This window comes from Dipodomys ordii, unplaced genomic scaffold (genome assembly GCF_000151885.1).
Source record: "Dipodomys ordii isolate 6190 unplaced genomic scaffold, Dord_2.0 Scaffold54, whole genome shotgun sequence".
Taxonomy (NCBI): Eukaryota; Metazoa; Chordata; class Mammalia; order Rodentia; family Heteromyidae; genus Dipodomys; species Dipodomys ordii.
Window position 1 is genome coordinate 4,064,415 of NW_012267270.1, and position 25,390 is coordinate 4,089,804.

General features: G+C 56.2%; 3 protein-coding genes and 1 non-coding gene across 5 annotated transcripts; 3 read left to right on the forward strand and 1 right to left on the reverse strand.

The window, feature by feature from the left end:
- Positions 1-2,151: 2,151 nt before the first annotated feature.
- Trnas-gcu lies at positions 2,152-2,233 on the reverse strand. The gene has a single exon. It is a non-coding gene; the product is annotated as a tRNA-Ser (tRNA).
- Positions 2,234-2,663: 430 nt separating this feature from the next.
- B4gat1 (beta-1,4-glucuronyltransferase 1) lies at positions 2,664-4,841 on the forward strand. The gene is made up of 2 exons (XM_013020944.1): positions 2,664-3,862; positions 4,086-4,841. Exons 1-2 carry the CDS (start codon positions 2,807-2,809, stop codon positions 4,275-4,277), a joined length of 1,248 nt encoding a protein of 415 aa, XP_012876398.1. The 5' UTR covers positions 2,664-2,806; the 3' UTR covers positions 4,278-4,841.
- A 271-nt stretch (positions 4,842-5,112) lies between these two features.
- Positions 5,113-12,376, forward strand: Brms1 (breast cancer metastasis suppressor 1). 2 transcript variants are annotated; one of them, XM_013021206.1, is made up of 10 exons: positions 5,113-5,288; positions 8,394-8,538; positions 8,638-8,728; positions 8,925-9,052; positions 9,198-9,277; positions 9,363-9,459; positions 10,204-10,296; positions 11,117-11,181; positions 11,532-11,571; positions 11,877-12,376. In XM_013021206.1, exons 2-10 carry the CDS (start codon positions 8,400-8,402, stop codon positions 11,882-11,884), a joined length of 741 nt encoding a protein of 246 aa, XP_012876660.1. In that variant the 5' UTR covers positions 5,113-5,288; positions 8,394-8,399; the 3' UTR covers positions 11,885-12,376. The 2 variants fall into 2 exon arrangements, with proteins under 2 accessions (XP_012876660.1, XP_012876659.1); XM_013021205.1 differs by having other exon boundaries at positions 5,113-5,237.
- Positions 12,377-13,332: 956 nt separating this feature from the next.
- On the forward strand, positions 13,333-18,958 carry Rin1 (Ras and Rab interactor 1). Its single transcript, XM_013021031.1, has 10 exons — positions 13,333-13,415; positions 13,554-13,734; positions 13,835-13,949; positions 14,047-14,119; positions 14,234-14,325; positions 14,458-15,204; positions 15,415-15,720; positions 16,154-16,285; positions 16,425-16,576; positions 18,482-18,958. The coding sequence occupies exons 1-10, from the start codon at positions 13,333-13,335 to the stop codon at positions 18,956-18,958; spliced, it is 2,358 nt and encodes a 785-aa protein (XP_012876485.1).
- Positions 18,959-25,390: the final 6,432 nt, after the last annotated feature.

Consider the following 25,390-nt stretch of genomic DNA (forward strand, 5'->3'; position numbering starts at 1 on the left):
AAAAAAAAGGACAAGGGACAAAAGAGACAAGGTCAGAACTGTGTAGAAGCATGGTTTTTGTTTGTGTGTGTGTGTGTGTGTAATATTAAAGATAAAGCCAGGTGCCAGTAGATCATGCCTGCAAATCCTAACTACTCAGGAGGCTGAGATCTGAGGATAGCAGTTCAAAGACAGCCCAGGCAAAAAAGTCCCAGTTAGACCCTTTTCTCCAATTAACCACTCAATAGCCTGAAAGTGACACTGTAGCTAAAAGCGATAGAATGCTAACCTTGAGCAAAAGAGCTTAGGGACAGTGCCTAAGCCTTGAGTGCAAGACTCAGACTAAAACAAAACAAGATAAATAATTAAAGGGATTGTTGTCAGTTTAAGAAGTTATTTGTCAGCCGGGCACCCAAGGGTCATGCCTGTAATCCTAGCTACTCAAGAGGCTTAAGATCTGAGGATCAAGATTCAAAGCCAGCCCAGGCAGGAAAGTCTGTGAGACTCTTTTTTTTTTTTTTTGGGGGGGGGTCCAGTTGTGGGGCCTGAACTCTGGGCCTGAGCGCTGTCCCTCAGCTCTTCAGCTCAAGGCTAGCACTCTACCACTTGAGCCACAGCGCCACTTCTGGCTCTTTTCTTTTTGCTTATGTGGTGCTGAGAAATCGAACCCAGGACCTCAGGCATGCAAGGCAAGCGCTCTACCACTGAGCCAACTTCCCAGCCCTCTGTGAGACTCTTATCTCCAATAAACCACTCAGAAAACTGGAAGTGGTGCTGTGGCTCAAGTGGTAGAGTGCTAGCCTTGAGCTGAAGAGCTGAGGGACAGCACCCAGGCCCAGAGTTCAAGCCACATGACCAACAGAAGAAAAAAAAAAAAGCTCCTAATTAAACACACACACAAAAGCTGGAAGCTGAGTGCTGAGGGTTCATGCCTATAATACTAGCTACTCAGGAGGCTGAGAATCATGGTTCCTAGCCAGCAGAGGCAGGAATGTTTCCTCTCTCCCATTAATTACCAAAACAGCCCGAAGTGGGGCTGTGGCTCACGTGGTAAAGCTCTAGCCTTGATCAAAGAAACTCAGGGACAGTGCCCAAGCTCTGAGTTCAAGCCCCATAACTGGTTCAAAAACAAAGAAAAAGAAAAAAAAGCTCTGGAAGAAATACTGAACAAAAGATATAAGACTTAGAAAACAAATAGTAAGCTGGTGCTGTGGTTTACAACACCTCTAATTTTAGCTACTCCATTGAGATCTAAGAATCCTATAAAGCCAGCTGGAGTAAGACTTATGTCCAATTAACCATCAAAAAAAAGGGGGAGCTGAGACTCAAGTGGTAGAGCACCAGCCTTGAGTGGAAAATAAAAGAACAACACCTAGGGCCTGAGTTGAATTCCCAACTAATCAATCTAGTTAAAATCATGTCAAAAAGAAACAAATGCACACATGCTAAATAAATAAATGCACACCCACACAATGACTACACATAGGGCTGTGCTTCAGCTCACTCACCTTGGCACCCTACTCCTTGAGAAGCGGGAGTGCGAACTTGGGGGTCCTCCCAGATCTACTTCCTTCCCCAGAATAACAGCACTCTGCTCTAGAGGTACCCCCCTGACGTGGCACCCCCCTAAAAGGTATTTATTGCATAAAATTAATAAAGAGTGTGTGCCAAAGCAATCCACAAACAAGTGCTTTCCGTGTGTAGTGGCTGGTGGGGAACTGACGCCTTCTGCGTGTGTGTGTTGGGGTGGTGGTGTGTACTCTCCACTTTGGGAGAAGGGTTAGGGAGGGAAAGACCAAGGAAGAAATAGTGTAAATGATCAAACACCGGGTCCACCCTGCAGGATGAGGGGTACTGGGTTACCACATCTCCAGTGGAGGCTTCTCTGAATGGCTGCAAGTAACATTTTTAGGTGCCACTCACCCCTGTGCTGAGAGTAAGAAAAATACGTCTGTATACCTCACCTGGAAGGCCGTGCTACCCCACGGGGCTCGACGTCCTGCGACTCGGAGTTTGAACCCGGCAGGGAAGGTACAGTGAGTACAGGAAAGATACCATCAACTTGGACAGCACTCCAGCGGCACCCAAATTTCCGTTTCCCTACACCTTGCTGCTCCGGCCAGGACAGATATAGAAAATTAAGAGGCCGCCCCTCTGTAAAACAGACCCAACCGACGAGGATGGGATTCGAACCCACGCGTGCAAAGCACAATGGATTAGCAGTCCATCGCCTTAACCACTCGGCCACCTCGTCCCACACGCGGCGCTCCTTTCTACATTCCTTATCACTCATCTCCTCCGCACCCCCGGGCCTCCATCGCCCGTTTTCCGACACCGACCTCGTGGAACTCAGTGAAGGAAGACTCGGTGGAAAAGGGAGAGGGGGAAAAAAGACTTTTCCATTTCCGTTCGGCGCGCTCCGGCCGGGAACCGCGACATCCCACACTGAGCTGCAGCCGAACTCTGCCGCGGCTTCTCCTCGCGTCGGGACGAGCGTGCCCGGGTTTCAGGGCGCGCTTGATGCCGGGGGCTGCACCCCGACCTGGAGGGCGCTGCGGGGAGAGGGGGCTGCGCCCCGGGGTCCTCCGGCGGGACCGCGGGCAGGCGGTGCGCCCGCCGGAGCTCCTCCCGGCCTGCGGGGGGCGCCGTGCCGCGCGGCGAGGCGAGGCCCGCGCTGGCGGGGCGGTGGGCGGCGCCGCGCGCCAGGCTCGGCTCGGCTCGACTCGGCTCGGCTGCGCTCGGCTGGCTGCGGTAAATCCGGGCTTGCGGCCGCTGGCAGAGTCTCCGGCCCGGTGGTCCTCGCGGCGCGTCCCGAGCCCGGAGAGCCATGCAGATGTCCTACGCCATCCGCTGCGCCTTCTACCAGCTGCTGCTGGCGGCGCTCATGCTGGTGGCGATGCTGCAGCTGCTCTACCTGTCGCTGCTGTCCGGTCTGCACGGGCAGGAGGAGCAGGACCAATACTTCGAGTTCTTCCCCCCGTCCCCGCGATCCGTGGACCAGGTGAAGGCGCAGCTTCGTACCGCGCTGGCTTCCGGAGGCGTCCTGGATACCAGCGGCGATTATCGGGTCTACAGGGGCCTGCTGAAGACCACCATGGACCCCAACGACGTGATCCTGGCCACGCACGCCAGTGTGGACAACTTGCTGCACCTGTCCGGCCTGCTGGAGCGCTGGGAAGGCCCTCTGTCCGTGTCAGTGTTCGCGGCCACCAAGGAGGAGGCGCAGCTGGCCACGGTGCTGGCCTACGCGCTGAGCAGCCACTGCCCCGACATGCGCGCCAGGGTCGCCATGCACCTCGTGTGCCCCTCGCGGTACGAGGCCGCTGTGCCCGACCCCCGGGAGCCTGGGGAGTTCGCCCTCCTGCGGTCCTGCCAGGAGGTCTTTGATAAGCTCGCCAGGGTGGCTCAGCCGGGCATCAATTACGCACTGGGAACCAACGTCTCCTATCCCAATAACCTGCTGAGGAATCTGGCTCGTGAGGGGGCCAACTATGCTCTGGTAATTGACGTGGACATGGTGCCCAGCGAGGGGCTGTGGAGAGGCCTTCGGGAAATGTTGGATCAGAGCAACCAGTGGGGGGGCACGGCCCTGGTGGTGCCTGCTTTCGAGATCCGCCGAGCCCGCCGCATGCCCATGAGTAAGACAGAGCTGCTGCAGCTCTACCAAGTGGGCGAGGTTCGGCCCTTCTATTATGGGTTATGCACACCCTGCCAGGCGCCCACCAACTACTCCCGCTGGGTCAACCTGCCAGAAGAGAGTTTGCTGAGGCCTGCCTATGTAGTGCCGTGGCAGGACCCCTGGGAGCCATTCTACGTAGCTGGAGGCAAGGTGCCCACCTTTGATGAACGCTTTCGGCAGTATGGATTCAACCGAATCAGCCAGGTACCTAAAAGGGAGAGCAGGTGGGAGGGGATGGTAAGAGGGGTGGTGGGTTCTACAATGGAGTGGTCCTGGATAGAAAAACTGCCTTGAAACAGGAAAGATCTGAGTTTTGAAAAGTGGTCGGGTGGGAGGTTCCCAGAGGAATCTGCAGGGTGGCTTCAGAGATGCCCAGCTGGGCCTGGAGTTGGCATCCAACTTTTCTGACTTATCTCTCCCTCTACAGGCCTGTGAGCTGCATGTGGCAGGGTTTGATTTTGAGGTGCTGAACGAAGGTTTCCTGGTTCATAAGGGCTTCAAGGAAGCTTTGAAGTTCCATCCCCAAAAGGAGGCTGAAAACCAGCACAATAAGATCCTGTACCGCCAGTTCAAACAGGATTTGAAGGCCAAGTACCCCAACTCTCCGCGTCGCTGCTGAGTCTTTCCCTCCCCTAGTCTGAGAAATCTCAGCCTCTGGCTCTTCAGGTCACCCTTCAGGCCTGACTGGGGCAAGAAATGTCACTCCACGTTACAGAGGTAGCTGTGGTGTTGGAACACTGGACTTGAACATGGGGTGCTGGGACCAAGTCCTAGCTGTACCACTAACTAGCTGTGTGGCCTTGAGCAAATTCTGTTACCTCTCTGAGCCTCAGTTACTCTGTCTGTACAAAGGGAGGTGAGCATACCTACCTCACAGAACTGTTGGGAGGTTCAGAGGAGATGCTGTGTGTGAAAACATTCTGTAAGCTTCGTACAAATGTGAAGTATTATTAATATTACAGTATTATTATTATTAACAACCTTGGGTGGATAGATATGAATGGCACAGGAATGACAAGTCTGAGTACTTAACAAAGCACTGAATTTAGTTCTTAGCTAAGCTTGCTGGAGCGCAGAGGGCAAGTGTCTGCGGGCTCAGAGGATGACAGTCTGGGATCGGTGCCCTCCCACAGGCTGGGTTGGGTTTTCTGGGCTTCGGATGACAATGTGTAAATAAACGAGTGTTCACACCCGCAGCTGGCTCCGTTACTCTCCTGAGTTGGGGGGCGGGCAGCAGTGACACCCCGAGAGGAGATGGCGGGCCACGCAGCGGTAACCCGAAGCCACGGGAGCGCGGCCCCCGCCTGACGAGGCCCCGGAGGCCCCGGTGACTGTCCGGTGTTGCTATGGTGACCGTCCCGCGGTATCCCGGCAGGCCTCGGCCCTCACTGTCCAATTGCGAGTCCCCCACGACGGGCGCCTCCTGATGACGCACACGGAAGCGCCGACAGGTCCGGCCTCCCGGAGAAGAGGGACCTGCGCGGCGCTTCCGGGAGCCGGGCGTCGCCGCCGGTACCCTCAGGCTCGGGCACTTTCCTAGGAGTCTCGGACCTTGAGACCGGAAGCCCCAGGTCCTGCGGTGCGTATCTCCGCTCCCGGTGTGGCCTCTGTCATCCGTCGGTCGCTTGGGGTACGATGCCCCCGCCCCCACCCCCGGAGCCAAAGAGGCGACTTAACCGACCTGACGCGCGCGGGGCCGGGCCGGGCGCAGCCCGCGGCCGTCCGTCATGCGCCGGCGCCTGGGAGGATGGAGCGGGGCGCGAGCCCCCCCCACCCCCGAGCGCTGTGGAGAAGCTTGAGTTGGGCCGTGGGCTTCTGGGGAGCTGTCAGCCTTCCCCTGACGGGCTGTCCTTGAGGACGTGAGTTGCAGGTGCTCAGCGCTTTTCTCTCAGCAGGGGTGCTCCCCTGTTTGTAGCTGGGTTAAGGAGGAGAGGGAACTTGAACGCAATCCCCCCCGTAGGAGAGTGGTGCTTCTGGAAGCGGTGAGACTTAATCTTCTTACAAGATACAGACCCGAGCCAGTGCTGGGAAGTGGGGCTTGAGAAAGGGGAGGAAATGAGGCTGAATCTTAGGTCAGGTTCTGAACACCGGTGATATGTTTGAGGAATAGGAGGGAACTCTCCTGCAGGCCAGGTACTGTACTGTCGGTACCATTACAGGTATCTGTAATAGTACCTGCCTTCACGAAGTAAAGGGCAGTCCCTGCATTGAAACAGTTACTTAAAAGAATTTGTGGGCGCAAACTTATCAAGTAAGCCAGTGCTGTGCTGTGCAAATAAAACGTTTGTGCCGCCCCTGCAACCATGAGGCTCCTAAACTCACTGGTGGAGACTCCATACAAGAATGGGCAATAGGCTGGGTGCCAGTGGCTCACGCCTGTAATCCTAGCTACTCAGGGGGCTGAGAGCTGAGGATCACGGTTCAAAGTCATCCCCGTCAGGAAAGTCCGTGAGACTTTATCTCCAATCAACCACCAGAAAACCGGAAGTGACACTGTGGCTCAACTGGTAGAGTGACAGCCTTGAGCTGAAGTGCTGAGGGACAGCGCCCAAGCCCAGAGTTCAAGTCCCAGGACCGAAAAAATCAAAGCAGAAAAGAATGGACAATAGGCGGTATCAATCAAGAATGCTTCCTGGTAAAGGCAGTGTCCACAGTATTTGAAAGCCTTACAGGGCAGTAGCCAAGAGAAGTTGGAAGATCAGCACAGTGAAACAGAAGTCTCCAATTGGCAGAGATTGCAGACAGTTCAGTCTTTATCTCAGGTGCTCTCCTGGTATTACTTGGCACTGTCTCCAGTGCTTCCTCCCAGTAAAAGGGTTTTCCTCCTTACAAAGAGCTCCTTGTGTAGAGATTGAACTCAAGGCCTGGGCTCTGTCCTTTAGCTCTTTCTGCTCAAGGTCAGTATTCTGCCACCTAAGCCACAGCTCCACTTCTGGCTTCTTGGTGGTTAATTGGAGATAAAAAGTCTCACCAACTTTCCTGCCTGACCTAGCTTCCAAACTACAATCCTCAAACCTTAGCTCTAGCTAAAGTATTGGGGATGGAACCCAAGTCCCTGTGTACACTAGGCAAGTGCTCTACCACTGGTAAGGACTCCCAGCTCCTCTGCTTTTATTTATTTATGGTCTCATTCATCATCTAGCCTAGGCTACCCTAAAACTGTCCTGCATCAGCCTCTGGAGAGCTGAGATTACAAGCTAACCCCCCACTCCTTTTGTTGTTGTTGTTGTTGTTATTGGTGGTCGTGGGGCCTGAATTCTGGGCCTGGGCGCTGTCCCTCAGCTCTTCAGCTCAAGGCTAGGGCACTACCACTTGAGCTACAGCACCACTTCTGGCTTTTTCTGCTTATGTGGTGCTGAGGAATCAAACCCTGTGCCTCATGCATTCAAGGCAAGCGCTCTACCACTGAGCCACCTTCCCAGCCCTCTCTCTCCTTTTTCTTAGGAAATACCCAAACACATCTAAAGTTCATGGGACGTAGCATGCTATCTTGGTCCTGTGCTACTATAATAGGACCTAAGTACTGGGGATGTAGCTTAGTGGTAGAGCTAGTACTTAACATGTTCATGTCCTAAGTTCAATCCCCAGCACTTCTACAAAAAAGAAGAAGGAAGGGAGAGAAGAAGGAGGAGGAGGAGGAGAAAAACACAATACACAAGACTGAATCATTAAGAACAGAGATTTAGCTGGGCAGTGGTGGCTCACATCTATAATCCTAGCTACTCAGGAGCTGAGATCTGAGGATCTCAAATCAAAGCCAGCTGGGGCAGAAAAGTCCTCATGAGACTCTTATCACCAATTAATCACCAGAAAACTGGAAGTGGTGCTGTGGCCAAAGTGGTAGAGTGCATGCCTTAAACAAAAGGAGCTCAGGGCAGTATCTAGATCCAGAGTTCAAGCCTCACAACCAAAGAAAAAGAAAAAAGAGCAGAGTTAAGCCAGGTACCAGTGGCCCACATTTGTAATCTTAGCTACTCAGGAGGCTAGTAACTGGGAATCACAGTTCAAAGCCAGCCCTGGCAAAGTCCATGAGACTCATCTCCAGTTAACCATCAAAAAAGCCAGAAATTGAGCTGTGGCTCCAGTGATAGAGTGCTAGCCCTGAACAACAACAAAAAAAACATGCACAGTGCCCAGGCCCTGAGTTCAAGCCCCAGGACTGGCACAGAACAATTTAACCAGTCATGATGGCTCAACCCTGTAATCCCAGCTACTCTGGAACCATGATAGGAGGATACACTCAGGAAGGCACCCCAATCACATTTCAAAGGTCCCCTTCCAGTACTGTTGTATTGGGAATTAAGTCTCCAACACATGAACTTTGAAGAATGGGCAGAACATGGACAGGGGAGGGAGGCGGGAGTGTGAGACCTGGCCGTTGCATGTAGGGAGGAAGTTCAAGTCTGTCTGTGCAGGGCATTGAAAGACCCAATCAGAAGTTTGGGCCCAGTGGGTGGGCATCAGGGAGCCTTCCCTTTTCCATTTGTAGATTGTATCCTTGGCCAGTGTTTCCAGAATTGGAATCACCAGCAGCATCCACTCGTGTGAGCATTTTCATGGCTCCAAGCTTCTGTGAGAGGGGCAGATGCTGCTGCCCCCCACCCCCCATCTGTGCTCATCGTGGCACAGCCAGCAATAGACCCCTTGCCCCCTGGGGCCCTATCCGTGTCTTGCTCGACTTCCCTCCTGCCCTCTACTGGGCAGTGCTGACCAGTGGCTGCACTCCCTTTCCTAGAGCCCCATGCCCGTCCAGCCTCAAGGCAAAGACCCTGAAGAGATGGAAGCAGAGGGTGATTCAGCTGCTGAGATGAACGGCGAGGAGGATGAGAGTGAGGAGGAGCGGAGTGGCAGCCAGACTGAGTCCGAGGAAGAGAGTTCAGGTGAGCCCTTGCACACACATGCACACACACACACACACACACAAGCAGCCACTCCCCACCCCCACCTCCGAGCCAGCCCTAACTGGCCTCTTGTCCCAGAGATGGACGATGAGGACTACGAACGGCGCCGCAGCGAGTGTGTCAGCGAGATGCTAGACCTGGAGAAGCAGTTCTCAGAGCTGAAGGAGAAGTGAGCGCGGGGCCCCGCTGGGGCTGGTCTTTGTGCACCTGGGGTGAGGAGGCAGCAGGCTGGGTGCTAACAACTGGAGTGATGACTGCCAAGTGGGGCTTGTGGGGAGCAGGCAGTTAGTTGGCTCATATTTGCCTCTGAGCACAGGTGAGCATGCGGAGAGCCAGTGGCCCACGGCTGCCCTCTTGCCTCCCAGGTTGTTCAGGGAACGGCTGAGCCAGCTGCGCTTGCGGCTGGAGGAAGTGGGGGCTGAAAGAGCCCCGGAATACACAGAGCCTCTTGGGGGGCTGCAGCGGAGCCTCAAGATCCGTATTCAAGTGGCAGGTTTGTGGCTGTCCTGTTCCCCCAGCAGAACCTACAGCTTCTGTCCGGGTCCCCTTTGATTCTTGTTCCTGCCCTGCCTCAGCCTGCCCCACTTTTTGGGCATCAGGGCCCCTGGCCGATCGGGGGTCTGTCTCTCACTCTGCAGGCATCTACAAGGGTTTCTGTCTAGATGTGATCAGGAATAAGTATGAGTGTGAGTTACAGGGAGCCAAACAGCACCTGGAGGTGAGTTCCCTCTGGGCCTGAGAGGGTGGGTCAGGTGGAGGCCAAGGGCCTGGGGCCGCCTGGCTGAGCACTGCACCTCTTCCAGAGCGAGAAGCTGCTGCTGTATGACACCCTGCAGGGGGAGCTGCAGGAGCGGATCCAGAGGCTGGAGGAGGACCGCCAGAGCCTGGACATCAGCTCTGGTGAGGACCAGCCCCCAGCCCTCCCTGGACCTCAGACTCCCCTGCTGACCACAGGGAAGCAGGGCCTGCTTTTTTGTATGTACCTGTACTGGGGCCTGAACTCGGGACCAAGGCATTGTCTTTAGTTTATTTGCTGAAGGCTAGTGCTCTACCACTTGAGCCACAGCATCACTTCTAGCCTTTTGGTGCTTATTGGGAATGAGTTTCACAGGCTTTCCTGCCTGGGCTGGCTACAAACCTTAATCCTCAGATCTCAGCCTCCTGAATAGCTAGGATTACAGGCATAAGCTACCAACCTGGCTTAGACTTACTTCTGTGAGGACAGAACGAAACCTCAGGAAAGGGCCTAGCCTGGTATCGCACACAGAGTGGGCCCCCATTCTCCTCCTTTCTGGAATAGAGGGTAACTATCTGACACGTATGAGCCACAGCCCTCTGCCCCTCATAGCATCTCTGTTCATTTGGGGTTGTGTAGAGACAGAGATTGTCTTCCACCTATTGTATTCTAAAAAAAATGGGGAAACTGAGGTTCGTCTAGGAAAGAAGGGTAATAGCCTTTCCCAGGCATAAAGAGCCCTGAGGGGCTTCCAGTTGTAGTTGTAGCCCCTCGCCCAGGGTTGGGCCACAGCTCTCAGTGGTGGTGGTGTGGGAGGGGAGGCCATGCTGGCCATTGAGGCAGAGGCTGCAGGGGTGGGGCCGCATGTGGGGACAGCGCCCTGATCTGACTCTGGGTCTGGGGCACAGAGTGGTGGGATGACAAACTGCACGCCAGAGGTAGCTCAAAGACCTGGGACTCACTACCGCCCAGCAAGAGGAAGAAGGCACCTCTGGTTTCTGGTATCCTTCCAAAGTGTCTAAGGCTGAGCAGGGGGGAGGTGGGAGAGACGCAGGGGACAGAGGTAAACTAGACTCATTCATAGTTGCTATAGTGTCACGTCACCATGTCCAGATCAGTCTGGCTGTCAGGTGTTACTTGGGTTCTGCATCCTCCCTGGACTCTAGGAGTCTCTCTAGAATAGGAAGCTTAGCTCACAGACTCCCTGCAACTTTCTGAGTGAGAGTCAGCCTGCAAGGCTCTTCTGGCTTGCCCTGGACATCCTGAGCCTCACTCACTTCTGCTGGAGCTCCTGTCTGGTGGCCTCCCCGAATCCTGAGGCTCCCTGTGCACTCCATGTCCTGCCTGGGGTACCCCCATCCCAGAGGGACTCTCTTCCACTCACTTTACGCAGAAGCCCTCCGCCTGAGGCCTTCAGCCCTCCGGTGCAGTGCACAGCTGTGTAGATGGGCAGCCAGGGCTGGCCATGAGGCAGGAGGGAGGGATCTAGAAGGCAGTGTGGAAGTCAGGTGTGGTTTGGGGATGGAAGAGGACAGGGTCTGCCTTTAGGTGGGGGGAGGGGTGCAGGGGCCCTGCCGGTAGGAGGGCTTGGTACTCTGTGGACTTGGGGAGAAAGCCCGTAGAGCCCCTGAGCACCAGGGCCTCCACAGTAGGTGGTGGAGCTGGCATTGGAATTCAGGCTCTTCACCTTCTCCACACTGACCGCGTACCACCACTCCTAAGCATGGGGTGGGTGGCACCCTTCTGTGGTCTGCCAGCCCAAGCCCGTTCCCATCTCCTGACTCTCTAGTGGCCATCCTGCTTCCTTGACCCCCATCACAGGCCCTTACATTGTATACATGCTGCAGGAGATCGACATTCTGGAGGACTGGACTGCTATCAAGAAGGTGAGTCCCTGCTACCCCGTTGTCATCTTCAGGGTGGCAGCACTACAGCTCCCTGACCTGGGCACCAGCTCTGGTGTCTGAAGACCTGGGGCATTATCTTCCTTCCCTCAGTACCCTCTCCCTCAGCCCTGGAGCGCTGGCCACCGGGCAGCTGATGGTCCTCCTGCTGGAATAGGAGGCAAGAAATTGTTCCAGGGCAGATGGAATGGAGGGAAGAGCATCGGGCTTCTGACAAGAGACACTTTTGAGAGCTTTGCCCGGAAAGGCTCTTCTGCTTCCCCTCATGGGCTGGGGAGAAGCTCAGCAAGCCAAAGGTGGGCTCTCAGGGGCCTTTTCTTCTCCCCCTCCAGGCCAGGGCAGCAGTGTCCCCTCAGAAGAGAAAAGCGGATGGTAAGGACCATGGGCGCGTCCTCTTGCCATCCTGTTCCCCAGCCTGGCCTCCAGGAGAGGAGCTCAGAGGGACAATGGCCCCATCTGAGTCTTGAGGGCTTCGTGGATATCTGGAGCTTGGGGAGGGGCAGTGGTGGAAAAGTGGGAGGGGGCACCCAGTACTGCAGGGCAGAGCGGGAGCAGAGGACACATCCATGCCCGAGCGCTCGAGGGGAGCACTCCCCTCAGACCCCCAAGGGAAGTGGCTCTCTCCCCAGTGGGTCAGCTTCCTCTCAGTCATTTCTCCCTTTCCCACATGTCCTCAGGACCATGACCCTGCTCTTGGAGTGGCTGGCACCACACCAGGATTTGCGTTTTCCTGCAGAGAGGCGGGGCTTCCCAGCAGGCTCTCCAGTGTGGCTACTGGATCCCCCCTCCCCCAGCCATTCCTGGCCTGGGCCCCTCCTCTGCACTCATCAGTTCTGGCCGACCTAGCCAAGCAAGACTTTCTCCATCCCTGACCAGCCCACCTCCCGCTCCTGAAGAGGAGCCTCTTTGCCCCCCATCTTCCCACAGAGAAGATGGACCTTGTCCTAAGCCCCAGCTTCAACCCTCCTTCCACCTTGGATCCTGTTACCCCAGCCGCTGGGCCTCGAAGTTGTGTCCCACTGGTGGGGAACGAACACCCAGCCAGAAATGATATATTGAGGGCTTGTCTGTCCTGCCCCGAGGTGGCAGCCCTGTCCTTAGGTTTTCTCTGGACACTTCCCTGGTGTCTGCCTCCTGAATTTTGAGGACTGGAATTAAAACCTTTCCTGGGACTCCAGTGTGGTCCATTTGCATCTGATTTACCTTGTAAGGGAATTGGGGCTTCCAATCTGCTTTGAGACAGGCAGATTTGTCGGGAGTCCCTAAAGTTTGGGGCACTAACTTGGGAAACAGGCTGTACAAGTAGGGGGCCAGGACCAGAGCCAGAAGCCATATGAGAATCGGGTGGAGCATTAAAAGCACGTGGCCTCAGGCAGGGAAGGGGCCTGAGCACATGCTCGCAGACTGACTGGGACTTGCCTGCACCTGCCCCAGTCGCTTGGCAGATTGGCAAGGCAGGCTGGCAGGGCCTGTGTGTGGGAGGCAGCCGACAGCAGCACCATGTGCTGAAGGCCTCACAGCCACACTACCCCTGGTTGGCGCGGAGTGTCAGAACCACCCCCAGAACCTCAGTTAAGCATAGAGGCTGGTTTCCATGGAGACACAGTATCCTTTCTCCATGGCAACCTAAAGTCCCAAAAGCCAAGGTAGGCTCCAGAGTGAGTCATCTGTGGCCAGCAGGGGGTGCTCTCTCACAAGGTTAGCCCCCAAGTCGGGAACCGATGAGCAACTGACCACAGGCTTCTTTAGGCAACCCAAGGGCAGGGCTTGGGCGAGTTGGGATTTAAGTTGGGCCAGCTTAACCCCTCCCTTACCCAGCTGCATGGGGTGAAGAGGCTGGCAGGGCTGCAGGGAGTGGTGATAGGAAGGTGACACCTTGCAGCTGGGGCCCCCAAAGTAGCACTCACATGGAGAGGATCCCTCCCCTCCCCTCAGCTCCCACCCTCTGAGGCCGAGTCTGGACCTGAGAGGAAGCCGACACTGGTCAGAGTGGACACACAAGAGTTAACTGGCGGGGTGTGACAGGGCGCACCGCCCTCAGGAAGTGTTACTCACCGCCGGGAATGTGCGCCTGTGCCTGGGGGCTGGATTCTCTTCCTGAGTCCCGAGAGAAAGCCAGAGAAGCTCACAGCCATGGCAGACCATGGAGAGCCAGCAGCGCACCCTCTGGAGCTCCCCAGCCCAAACTTTGCTCTTGAGCACCTGCAGAGAGAAAAGTTAGTGAAGTTGGAGGGGGCAGCCAGGTGGGGTGGGAGGGCTAGCCCAGGGTGGGAGGCGGGGGGGCTATTACATGGGGAAGGGGTGAGCTATAGTCCTCCCTAGACCCTTGCTCAGGTCTGCATGCGTGCCCACAGGCCAGCCCAGGACCCCCTGTATGACACCCCTCACGCCTGTGTCAGGCAGCCCGGCGGGCCCCAGCAGCCCGGGCGAACCGTGAGCCTGCGGGAACGGCTGCTGCTTACCCGGCCTGTGTGGCTGCAGCTGCGGGCCAATGCCGCAGCCGCTCTGCACGTGCTGAGGACTGAGCCCCCCGGGGTGAGTGACGCCCTCCCCCCCCCCAACTTTAGAAAACTGCCAGCCCAGCCGAGGAGGGAAGGGAGAAGGGGCCGGACACTGGGATCTTGTTCACTTGCAGACTTTCCTGGTGCGGAAATCTAACACCCACCAGTGCCAGGCTCTGTGTGTGCGGCTGCCAGAGGCCAGCGGCCCCTCCTTCGTCTCCAGCCACTACATCCAGGAGAGCCCTGAGGGTGAGAGGGGCCAGCCCGGTGGGGAAGGGGCTCCGAATGAATGGGGGATGGGGTCGGGATGTCCCCAGAGACCAGCCTGGCTGCTCCTGCCTCTCAGGTGTCTGCTTGGAAGGCTCAGAGCTCACATTCCCAGACCTCATCCAGCTCATCTGTGCCTACTGCCACACCCGGTGAGTCCACCCCAGGAATCTGCTGACCACAGGCCCTGCTCCCCAAAATGGCCCATCCTCCCCTGCCCCCAGCACCTATCATTCCTGACTGTTTGCTCCCTTCTTGGGCCTCAGGGACATACTTCTCCTTCCACTCCGTCTCCCCAGCGCTATCCACCATGCGTCTACCCACAAGGAACTGGAAGCCATCTCCCATCTAGGCATTGGTAAGGGTTCCCCTGTTACCCATTGCACAGATGGACAGACTGAGGTCAAGAGGGACAGGAAGGGAATGCACCTAAGCCCCTCCGCCTTCTGAGCCTGCTCCTCTGATGCTCCATTGGTTTTCTGGTTCCTAGAGTTCTGGAACGCCTCCCTCAACACCAAGACCCAGCAGGGCTCATCTGCAGCCCCCGCGCTGCCCCGGCTGAAGGCCCGCTCCCCTCAGGAGCTGGACCAGGGCACAGGCGCTGCCCTGTGCTTTTTCAACCCCCTCTTCCCTGGGGACCTGGGCCCCACCAAGCGGGAGAAATTCAAGAGGAGCTTGAAAGTGCGCGTGTCTACAGAGACCTCCAGCCCTCTGTCTCCACCAGCTGTGCCACCTCCCCCGGTCCCCGTGCCACCAGGGGCAGCGCCCAGCCACACCGAGTGGCTGCCTCCTCGCCAGCTACTGCGGAGGGAGAGCTCCCTGGGGTACCGTGTGCCCGTGGGCACAGGCCCTAGGCTCCCCCCGCTGCCCTCCCTCCAGGAGGTGGACTGCGGCTCCCCCAGCAGCTCTGAGGAGGAAGGGCCTTCAGAATCCCAGCGCAGCCCTGTCACCTCCCCGCACCTGGGCCAGCAGAGGCGGAGGCGGCCTCTGCTGCGCTCCATGAGCTCTGCCTTCTGCTCCCTGCTGGCACCCGAGAGGCAGGTGGGCCGGGCGGCAGCAACGATGACACAAGACAGACACACAGCTGTGGGCCAGCTGGTGCAGGACCTGCTGACCCAGGTGCGGGCAGGCCCCGAGCCCCAGGAGCTGCAGAGTGTCCGCCAGGCACTGAGCCGGGCCAGGGCCATGCTGAGCGCAGAACTGGGTCCCGAGAAGCTGCTACCTCCAGAGAGGCTGGGTAAGGCCCCAGCCCAGGCCTCCCGGGTTCAGCCCCTGCCTGCCTGTGTGCCTAGCCCCTTCTCACTATGGTGCCCCTGCCTTTCTGATGCTAATTCTGCTTTCTGGTGAATTCCATTGGCTGGCCTCTCTCCTCCCACTCCTGCCTTTGCCCAGGGCATCCGGCTTTTCTGCCCCTGTCTCCTGACCCCGCCTGCTCCTCCTCTGACAGAACATGTCCTGGAGAAGTCACTACACCGCTCGGTACTCAAGCCTCTCCGGCCCATCTTGGCTGCCCGCCTGCGGCGCCGGCTTTCCACAGATGGCTCCTTTGGCCGCCTGGCTGAGGGGCTCCGCCTGGCCCGGGCTCAAGGCCCTGGAGCCTTGGGGACCCAGCTGAGCCTGCCCTCCTCATTGGAGACCGAGCAGGTGCGCCAGAAACTACTGCAGCTGCTTCACGCCTACTCCCCCAGCGCCCAGGTCAAGCGGCTCTTGCAGGCCTGTAAATTACTCTACACGGCCCTGAAGACCCATGCAGGTATGGCTCTCCTGGCCTGAGTGTGGGGAGGGGGCTGGACTCCCCTGGGATCCTGGAGGCCTTCCCCTACCCTTCCCCAGCTGCTGTGAGGGCTGCAGCCCACCTCCTCGAGTATCCCACCCCGGATGCAATAACCCAACCCCCAAAAAGCTCTTTGAATTTGAGGCAGGCTCTTCTAGAGAGAGGCTCCCAGGCCCCAATGGGATCACAACCCCTCCTATCTCAGATGGTGTAACTGAGGCTCAGACTCGGAACTCAGAGCATCGAGGGTCTGCCTGAAGAACTTCTTGTGACTGGGTGGGAGGCAGGGAGCGATCACTACCTAGAACAAGCATTGAACTCTATGGACAACCTTCTATCCCCATCCCCACTCACCGCCCCCCGCCCCCCACCCCGGCGGCCAACCTAAAGTGTCCTCCGCTGTTCTCCACAGGTGAGGACGCAGGGGCTGATGAGTTCCTGCCACTGCTGAGCCTTGTCTTGGTCCAGTGTGACCTTCCTGACCTCCTGCTAGAAGCTGAGTACATGTCTGAGTTGCTGGAGCCTACCCTACTCACGGGAGAGGGTGAGGAAACTCATGCACCTTCTTGTCTGGGGGTGCTTGGGGGGACCTTAGCTGTTAAAGGCTCTGAGTAAGTAGGAAAGCAAGGAGCAGGCCTCCTCACCTCCCCGCCTAAACTGCATTCTGTTTCCTTGCGTCCTAGGTGGCTACTACCTGACCAGTCTGTCTGCTAGCCTGGCCCTGCTGAGTAGCCTGGCCCAGGCTCCAGGCCTTCCTCCAAGTCCAGCACAAGAACTACAGCGTTCCCTGAGCCTCTGGGAGCAGCGCCGCCTGCCGGCCACCCACAACCTCCAGGTAACAGGCATTCTCCACCATCTTCTATATCACTGGTTGTTTTGGGTTTTTAGTTTTTTTTTTTTTTTTTTTTGTGAGTACTGGGGCTTGAACTTAGGGCCTAGAAGCTGTCCTTGAGCTTTTGTGCTCGAGGCTGATACTCTTCTACTTGAGCCACAGCTCTGCTTCTGGCTTTTTGCTGGTTAATTGGAGATAAGAGTATCACAGACTTTTCTTCTTTTTTTTGGGGGGGGGGTCCAGTCGTGGGCCTGAACTCTGGGCCTGGGCACTGTCCCTCAGCTCTTCAGCTCAAGGCTAGCGCTCTACCACTTGAGCCACAGCGCCACTTCCGGCTTTTTTCTTTTTGCTTATGTGGTGCTGATGACTCAAACCCAGGGCTTCAGGCATGCAAAGCAAGCACTCTACCACTGAGCCACCTTCCCAGCCCTATTACAGACTTTTCTACTGGGCCTGGCTTCCAGCTTTGATGATCTCAGCCTCCTGAGTAGCTTGGATTACAAGTATGAGCCACCATTGCCTGGCAAGATTTTTAATGGTGTGTGTGTGTGTGTGTGTGTGTGGTGAACTTTCACTGCAAGGCCTAATGGTGTGTGTGTGTGTGTGTGTGTGTGGTGAACTTTCACTGCAAGGCCTAATGGTGTGTGTGTGTGTGGTGAACTTTCACTGCAAGGCCTAATGGTGTGTGTATGTGTGTGTGTATGTGTGTGTGTGTGTGTGGTGAACTTTCACTGCAAGGCCTAAGCACTATCCTGGGCTATTTTGGGTGGTTAATTGATATGTGTCTCTTAGATTTTTTTTTTTTTGGGGTCCGGTCGTGGGGCCTGAACTCTGGGCCTGGGCGTCTGGGCGTTATCCCTTAGCTCTTCAGCTCAAGGCTAGCACTCTACCACTTGAGCCACAGTGCCACTTCCGGCTTTTTTCTTATGTGGTGCTGAGGAATCAAACCCAGGGCCTCAGGCATGCAAGGCAAGCGCTCTACCACTGAGCCACCTTCCCAGCCCCTCTCTTAGATTTATTTGTCTGTCCAGGCTGGCTTTGAACCACAATCCTCAGATCTCAGCCTCCTGAGTAGCTAGGATTACAGGCATGAGCCACCAGTGTCCGGCCAGCACTCTAGTCCTGGTCATCCTGCAATGGAAGCATTGAGCTACCCTTGCTGGGCAGGGATAGTTTACAGGTGCTGAGCCTCAGGCACACTTCACTGGAAAGTCACAGAAACTTGGAAGTAGCACCATTTTATCCCCATTTTACAGATGAAACCCCAAAACTAACATGGAAGGAAAGGGCCACAGGTAGCAGGTTCAGGCCCCAAACCCTGGCCTCTGGCCCCAGCCAGAGCTCTGCCTCCCCTGGCCTCAGGCCTCCCAGCTACTCTTCTATCTGGACTGTGGCCTGCATGTCCTCAGCACCTGCCACCACCTCTGTCCTTCACCCTTTGCAGGCTTGATTATGACTCCAGACTATGGAGCCCAGGTCCTTCGCTCTTTCTAGGCTTGATTATGAATCTAGACCCCAGAGCCCAGGTTCTGGGTTTTCCTGGCTCTACCACTTCTTGATCCTGGGAGCCTGGGGAAAGTGGCACTTTTGCACCTCAGTTTTCTCATCTGTAAAATGGACCCATGGGGCTACTATGAGGATTAGGTGACTTGATGCTGAATGAGTGCCTACAGCACACAGTGAACATTACCTGGGCATCCTTCCTGCCCCTGGGGCCCTCACTCACTAGCCTTGAAGCTTCAGTAATGAGCTACTAGACCAACTGTGCATGTCCTGCCCATTCCCTACTTGAGCTCATAGAAGTCCTGCTTGTTGGTTCCATGGATCTGTAACAGCCTGCCTGTCCTCTGCTGTGAGCCGGCTGCACCCACGCAGGGCTTAGTGCTCCGTTTTGTTTCTCCTGCACAGCACCTCCTCCGAGTAGCTTACCAGGACCCCAGCACTGGTTGCACTTCCAAGACCATGGCTGTACCCCCAGGGGCCTCGGTTGCCACCCTGAACCAGCTTTGTGCCACTAAGTTCCGAGTGACCCAGCCTGATGCTTTCAGCCTCTTCCTGTACAAGGAGGAGGGCTACCACCGCCTGCCCCCCGGAGACCCGGCGCACAGACTTCCCTCAACTGGCTACCTCGTCTACCGCCGGGCGGAGCGGCCTGACACCCAGAGAGCTGCCACAGAGGAGGCGGGCAGCAGGCAATTAGAAGCAGCAAGCCTGGAGGAAGGGAAAGGGGGCCAGGGAGATGGGGACATGGGGATCAAAGCCACCCCTGGGGACAGTGGCACAGTGTCTCAGACACCTGTGGTGGGGGATGAGAATCAGAGCAGGGGAGGCCATGTTCAGCCAGAGGAGCCCGAGGCTGAGGGCAGTCAAGCTTCAGAGGAGTAGCCAGAAGGGCCACCTGCGGCAGGAGCCTCTGAGGCTGTAGGGGGTGGGGCTTCAGGCCACCCACACCCCAGCCCCCTCTGCTGCATCTGCCACCACTGCCCCTCTGACTGGTTCTGACCTCCATGAACCCACCTGAGCTGGAGGGCAATGAGGGATGGGGTTCACCGAGGTGGGCTGAGAGGCGCCCCACACCTCTTGGTCTTCTCTAGCCTGAAGGAGTGCGTGTGCATGACGACACCAGTGGAACTGACAGGCAACCTCTGGTGTTAGGGGTGGTGTGTCCCAGTTTGTTCTGCTCTTCCCATGGGCCCAGGCAGGACTGCTGGGACCCCGGAAGGCTGCCTCCTCTCATTCAGGACGGTGGCCAAATTGCAGCACAGGTCCCAGAGGATCAGCTTCTCCCCACCCCAGCATCCTCATCTACAAAGTGGGGTGCCATGGCTGCCTGCCCATCTCCCTGAAGTCTTCTAGTACCCAAAAGGTTGATTTGGAGGTACAAGCAGAGCTCAGACAGGAGAAAAGGGAGGGAAAGTTGGTTGTTAACAGCTCCACCTGCCAGCTCTCACCTTCCACTTCTCTCCAAGTCCAGAGCTAAATCAGCCCAGCTGCCAGAGGTCAGGCCTTGGAGGAGAAAGAACCAACATTCCAGTCTTTTCCTATCTGGCCTTCCAGCCTCCCCAGGGAACTGGACAGGGAAAGAAAGTACCCACCAAGTGGATACGATTCCAGAGTAGAGAGGCACAGAGACCATTCTGTCTGCACTCAAAAGCTTTAAAAGGAGGCAATGGATGGTTTGTGGGCCCCTCGCCAAGGTGCAGAAAGGAGATCCCACCCCTAAGACCTCGCAAGGCTAGATCAGGCTGCAAATCTCGGCAAAGGAGAAATGTTGCTATCATCCTCGAGGGGGCGCACACTGCCCAAGGAGCTGCCGAAGGTGGACTTTCCCTTCTCTCCCCGCAGCGGGTGAGGCGAGTTCTAGAGTCTGGAAGCGTAGGTGATTGTTGACCTTGCACTCCTAGGGCCATCAGCTAACACTGGAGCCGAGGCTACTGGGCCTCAGGTGCCTTGGGAAAGGTTCTCCAGAAAGAATCCTTTCTCTGGATGGACGAGGACCCCAACCAGTTTCAGAGACATACCCCTTGGGAGCTGAGCACAAAGAGACACGAACCCACATGGCAGACGTGACAAGCGGGAGTTGGGATCCATGGACACTCGCTTTCAGACGCTGCAGATAAAGCTTGATCAGACTTCTCACTAGGCCACTAAGGCTACTCTTTCCACTTCCATGACAACCCCACCCACTTCTTGCTGGTAGGAAGTCCCCCTTTATTCTGTTGTATGCCCTCCCTACCCCTTTACCTTGTACTGTGCTGAGCACCCCACAGGTGCTCAATAAATGGTGTCCACTGACTGGAGCTTGGTAAGTGGGAGTGAACAGGATAAAGGATGGCGCTTCTGGGAATCAAACACAGGATGTAGGGGCTCAGTCCCGGAGGAAGGACCTGGAAGGTCTGCTGAGCGTGCTCTGAGAACCCCAGGAACTGGATGGGAAGCTGGTCTCTGGGAAACAGGCTTCTGGGACTATGACAAGCCCTTCCCTCCCTCTCCCTGCTCAGTGCTGGCTCCTGATTCCTCCAGTTCCACAGCCCTTCCCCCCCCCCATCCCCAACAATGGCTCACAGGAATACTGTCAGGCCTTGCCCACTGCCTGGAGCTTTTGGTTTACCTGGCTGGTCTGGAGTTCAGACCAGTTCAGTAAGAGGCCCTGCTAGGCGCTGGTGGCTCATGCCTTAATCCTTGCTAGTCAGGAGACTGAGATCTGAAGATCACTGTTCGAAGCTAACCTAGGCAGGAAAGTTCATGAGACTCTTATCTCCAATTAACAGGCAAAAAAACCCAGATGTGGAACAGTGGCTCAAGGTGCCAGCCTTGAACAAAAAAGCTAAGGGACAGTGCCCAGGCACTATAAGGGGCCAAAAAAAGAAAATACGATACAGCGGTTGGGGCTCTAGGCAGAGCAAACAATAATAGGTCAGCCGAAGACTAGCCCCATTTTTACTGATGAAGAGCCCGAGGCTTGCTGTGTCAAAGTGGCTTGTTATGGGGCAAAAACTTGGAACACCACACACACAGGTTACACAGCTTAGTTATAAGCATGTGGTACATGCCTGTAATTCCAGCACCAGAGAGGCAGAGGCAGGAGAATCCCAAGTTCAAACCCACTTGCGTCGCATAGTGTCACCATTTCTAAAAAAAAAAAATAATTGAAGCCAGGTGCCAGTGGCTCACAGCTGTAATCCTAGTTACTTAGGAGGCTGAGATCTGAAGACTGCAGTTCAAAGCCAGCCCAGGCAGGAAAGTCCATGAAGCTCATCTCCAATTAACCACCAAAACAATAAAAATTTAAAAATCCAGAAGTGGAGTTCAAGTGGGAGAGTGCTAACCTTAAGGGAAAATAAATTAACATACACACACACACACACACACACACATACTCCAGTGTGGACAAACACCCTCAGCCCCAGCTGCACTAGTGATTTGCATCTTCGTCCTTAGGAAGAAGAAATCAAGGCTCTAAGCCAGGTGCCAATGGCTCCTTCCCATAATCCTAGCTACACAGGAGGTTGAGATCTAAGGATCCTGGTTCAAAGCCATCCCAGGGCAGGAAAGTCTGTGAGATTCTTTTTTTTTTTTTCTTTGTCAGTTATGGGGCTTGGACTCTGGGCCTGGGCGCTGTCCTTCAGCTCAAGGCTAGCACTCTAGCTCTTGAACTACACTGCCACTTCCAGTTTTCTGGTGGTTTATTGGAGATAATAGTCTCACGGACTTTCCTGCCCAGGATAGCTTTGAACCACGATCCTTAGATCTCAGCCTCCTGAGTAGCTAGGATTACAGGCGTAAGCCAGCAGGCCTGGCCTTCTCTGGGACTCTTATCTCGTTATCACCAAAAAAGCCCTTTGTGCAAGTGTGGCTCAAGTGTTAGAGCAGAGCGTTAGCCTTGGGCAGAAGAAGCTGAGAGACAGCCCTCAGGCCCTGAGTTCAGGCCACAAAACAAGCACCAAAAAAAAAAAAAAAACTCTAAGGGTGACAGGTCTTGTCCCTTGTCCTGCATCCACTACTATAGGGCAGGACAGGACTCTGTTGAGGACAGCCAGTCATTTCCTTGCTTGGAAATGTCATGCTGAGCACTTCTCAAGTTGCCCTAGTTATCTGTGAGTTTGTTTACTGTCTGTCTCCCCCCACTAGCGTGCCGGAGCCACGCTGGCCTGCTTCCCGGAGCTCTCTGGGCCCGGAACAATGCCTGGGCCGGAATTGGCACTTCGTGCAAATGTATGTGGAATGCTAGGAACTGAAATATTCTCGGGAAGACTCGTCCGCCAACATGTTTCCTCTGTACTCTCGGGGTGGCATGTTCCCCATCGCTGCCACCAGGGGGTGTGCATGCCTCATTTCCAACCCATGCCAGGTGCCCTCCTCAGCTGTGGCTGCTCAAGACTCTGGCAGGGCCAGCGGGACCAGGAGGAAAGCAGCCAGCCTGGGAAAGGAGGTTGAGAGGCCGGAGGAGGGGAAGCCTCCCATCCCAGGTTCTAGAGCCAGGACAGTGAGTCCAGAAGCCCAGGGGCCTATGGGATGGCCCGAGGGGTGGAGTGGATGACAGTCACTGAGACCCACCCCGACCCACCCTCATTACGTGTCACCCTCCACCTTGGCCTTGTGACCTGGGTTCACACCCACGAGTCAGTACTCAGACACACCCTGACCCACATTCCCACACACAGTATGTGTGCAGCACCCATACGCCCAAGTAACAAAAGCTGGAAGGACACATTCAGGGCCCAGTATCCAATGATGGGCTACATGGGGGCTTGAACTCTGGGCCTGGGCGCTGTCCCTCAGCTCTTCAGCTCAAGGCTAGAGTTCTACCACGTGAGCTACAGCGCCACTTCTAGTTTTCTGGTGGCTTATTGGAGAGTTTCAGGGACTTGCTTGCCCAGGCTGGCTTTGAACTGTGATCCTCAGATCTCAGCCTCCTGAGTAGCTAGGATTATAGGCATGAGCCACCAGCACCCGGCTTACGTGGGGCCTTCTTGACACATTTAGACTTCCTTGCACAAAATTTCCCTGACCCAACCCAGCTAAGTTATAGTAACATACATGCTGTGGGGGCAGGGTGCGTGGGTGCGTGCAACATGCACACGCACGCCAGTCCTGGGGCTAGAACCCAGCATCTGGGCACTGTCCCTGAGGTTTTTGCTCAAGGCTGGTGCTCTACCACTTTCAGCTACAGTTCCACTTCTGGCAGGTTTTTTTGTTTTGTTTTGCTGGTTTTTTGGAGATGAGTCTTACAGACTTTCCTGTCCAGGCTGGCTTCAAACCATGATCCTCAGATCTCAGCCTACTGAGTAGCTAGGATTCTAGGTATGAGTTCCAGGGCCTAGCAACAGCCACGCATGCTCTTGAGACAGAATATAGCCTCTCTCTCCTGCAAACCATCCCGGCAGTCCCCCGCCCCCCCCCCCATGCTTTGGAGTCAGCGCAGAAGGGCCAAGCCCCTCTCCTGATTAACTGCCCTTCCAGCTCTTGCCTACTCCGGCCTTACTCCCCCATCCCAGCCCCTGGTGGCTCCTGGAGGGGGCTGTGAGTCTCTGAGAAGACCCCTGTGAGGGGCGTGGCGACCCCTTGGGCCAGGCAGGAGGCTGAAGCAGGCAGGCTGGGCGGGGCAGCCTGAGCTCATCAGATTCCAGCCAGTCTGATTCACTAGAAGAGCCATGAGGATCTGGGGGAGGCACTGGTCCAGGGGCTGGGACTCGGGGGGCCTGGGTGAGCTTTGGCCTTGAGGGTCGGGGACCCAGAGTTTTGAGACTGGAAGAGTCCTTGCCTCCTGCAAGGGTGATCCAGCCTGAAAGGGTGCCCTCCAGAGGGTGCTGCTCATGGGAGAGGCTTAGGACCCAGAGCTGGGCTTCAGAATGAGACAATCAGCCCTGCCCTGCCCCGCCCGCCTGAAACCATAGTGGACCCCAAGCCTTTCCAGCCCCAGCAGCTGGGTGTCTTTAGCTGGGGTTAGGGCAAGGGCAGAGGGCAGGGGTGGGGTGATCTTGACGGCCCATCGTGGGCCCTCAGTCCACAAGTGGACTTCAGAGGCCTGCAGGGGCTGTCCCCACTGCTGGGGCTGACAGGGTTACAGACCTGCCAGGCCCTGCCAGGCTAGGCCTCTGCCAGAGAGTGAGAACTCACGGGCTGTCCCCATGCCAGGGGTATTTTCCTGCTGAGATCGAGCCCTCTGCTCTTGCCACCCCAGGACCCTGATCTCCCTAACCAGGCTAATGCTCAAAGGAGGTGGGGGCCTCCAGACCCAGCAGCAGTGCTACAGGAAGAAAGGACCGGGCTGGGGCTGGATGAGGGCACCGGAAGAGCCTTTCTTGGAACTCAGTACCAAAATAGTGAATTCTGCCCTTCCTCTTGAGGCTTGGTATCCCACGGGGGGGGGGGGGGGAGGTATCACCAAGGAGATCCTCACCAGGGAGGGGCCTGAGCTGACTTCAGTCTGATTTTCACTCTCCAGCCCCCCCTCTCCCCCCACCGCAGCCTGTGCTGCACTTTGAAGTCCCAACATAAATATCATGTCTGCTCGGGTTCTCTTTCCGGGCCTGGTCACAGCCCCAGACCTGGCTCCCACGCCAGACCGGGAGGGGGGGTGTAGCAGTACAGTGCAGGGAGGAAGAGACAGGAGGGAGGCTGGACCACCCAGGGACCACAGCCAGCCAGAGACTCGGCGACAGAGACAGGGAGACAACTGGAGTGTGGAGACACAGAGAGCAGAGAGGCAAATCCTAGACCAACAAGGGGACAGTCCTAGGGGCAGGAGATAAAGATTCCAAGAAAACCCCTGGCTAGAGAAGGAAGGAGAGAGGGAGCGACCTGAGAAAGCCCAGGGGACACTGAGGGGGCCAGAGGACGAGGGGTTGGACAGGAGGAGAAGGGAAAGTAAGAGCCTTCGGAGAAAGTTCCAGAGGTAGGGTGGGGCAGGAAGGAGGAAACTGGGACTCCGGAAGATTTTGGTGAAAGAGACTTTTCCCTGTGACAGCAGACTGGACAATCCACTCTCTAGTCTCCCCGGGCCTGGGGGGAGGGAGACTGCCACCTGAAAGACCTCCGGCACTGGGAGAGACTCCTCCCCTAGGTAACCAACCTCAGGCAGAGTCCACCCTCAAAAAAAGAAAAGGCCCTTGCCTTTGGGAAGGGCTGAGTGCACTGTAAGAGCTAAGTTTGGCCCCTCTAGCTCAGACAGGGGCTTCCATGATTTGTCTTTTTTGTTGTTGGTCATGGGGTTTGAACTCTGGGCCTGGGTCCTGTCTCTGAGCTCTTCTGCTCAAGGAGAGCACTCCACCACTTGAGCCACAGTTCCACTTCCCATTTTCAAAGTGGTTTATT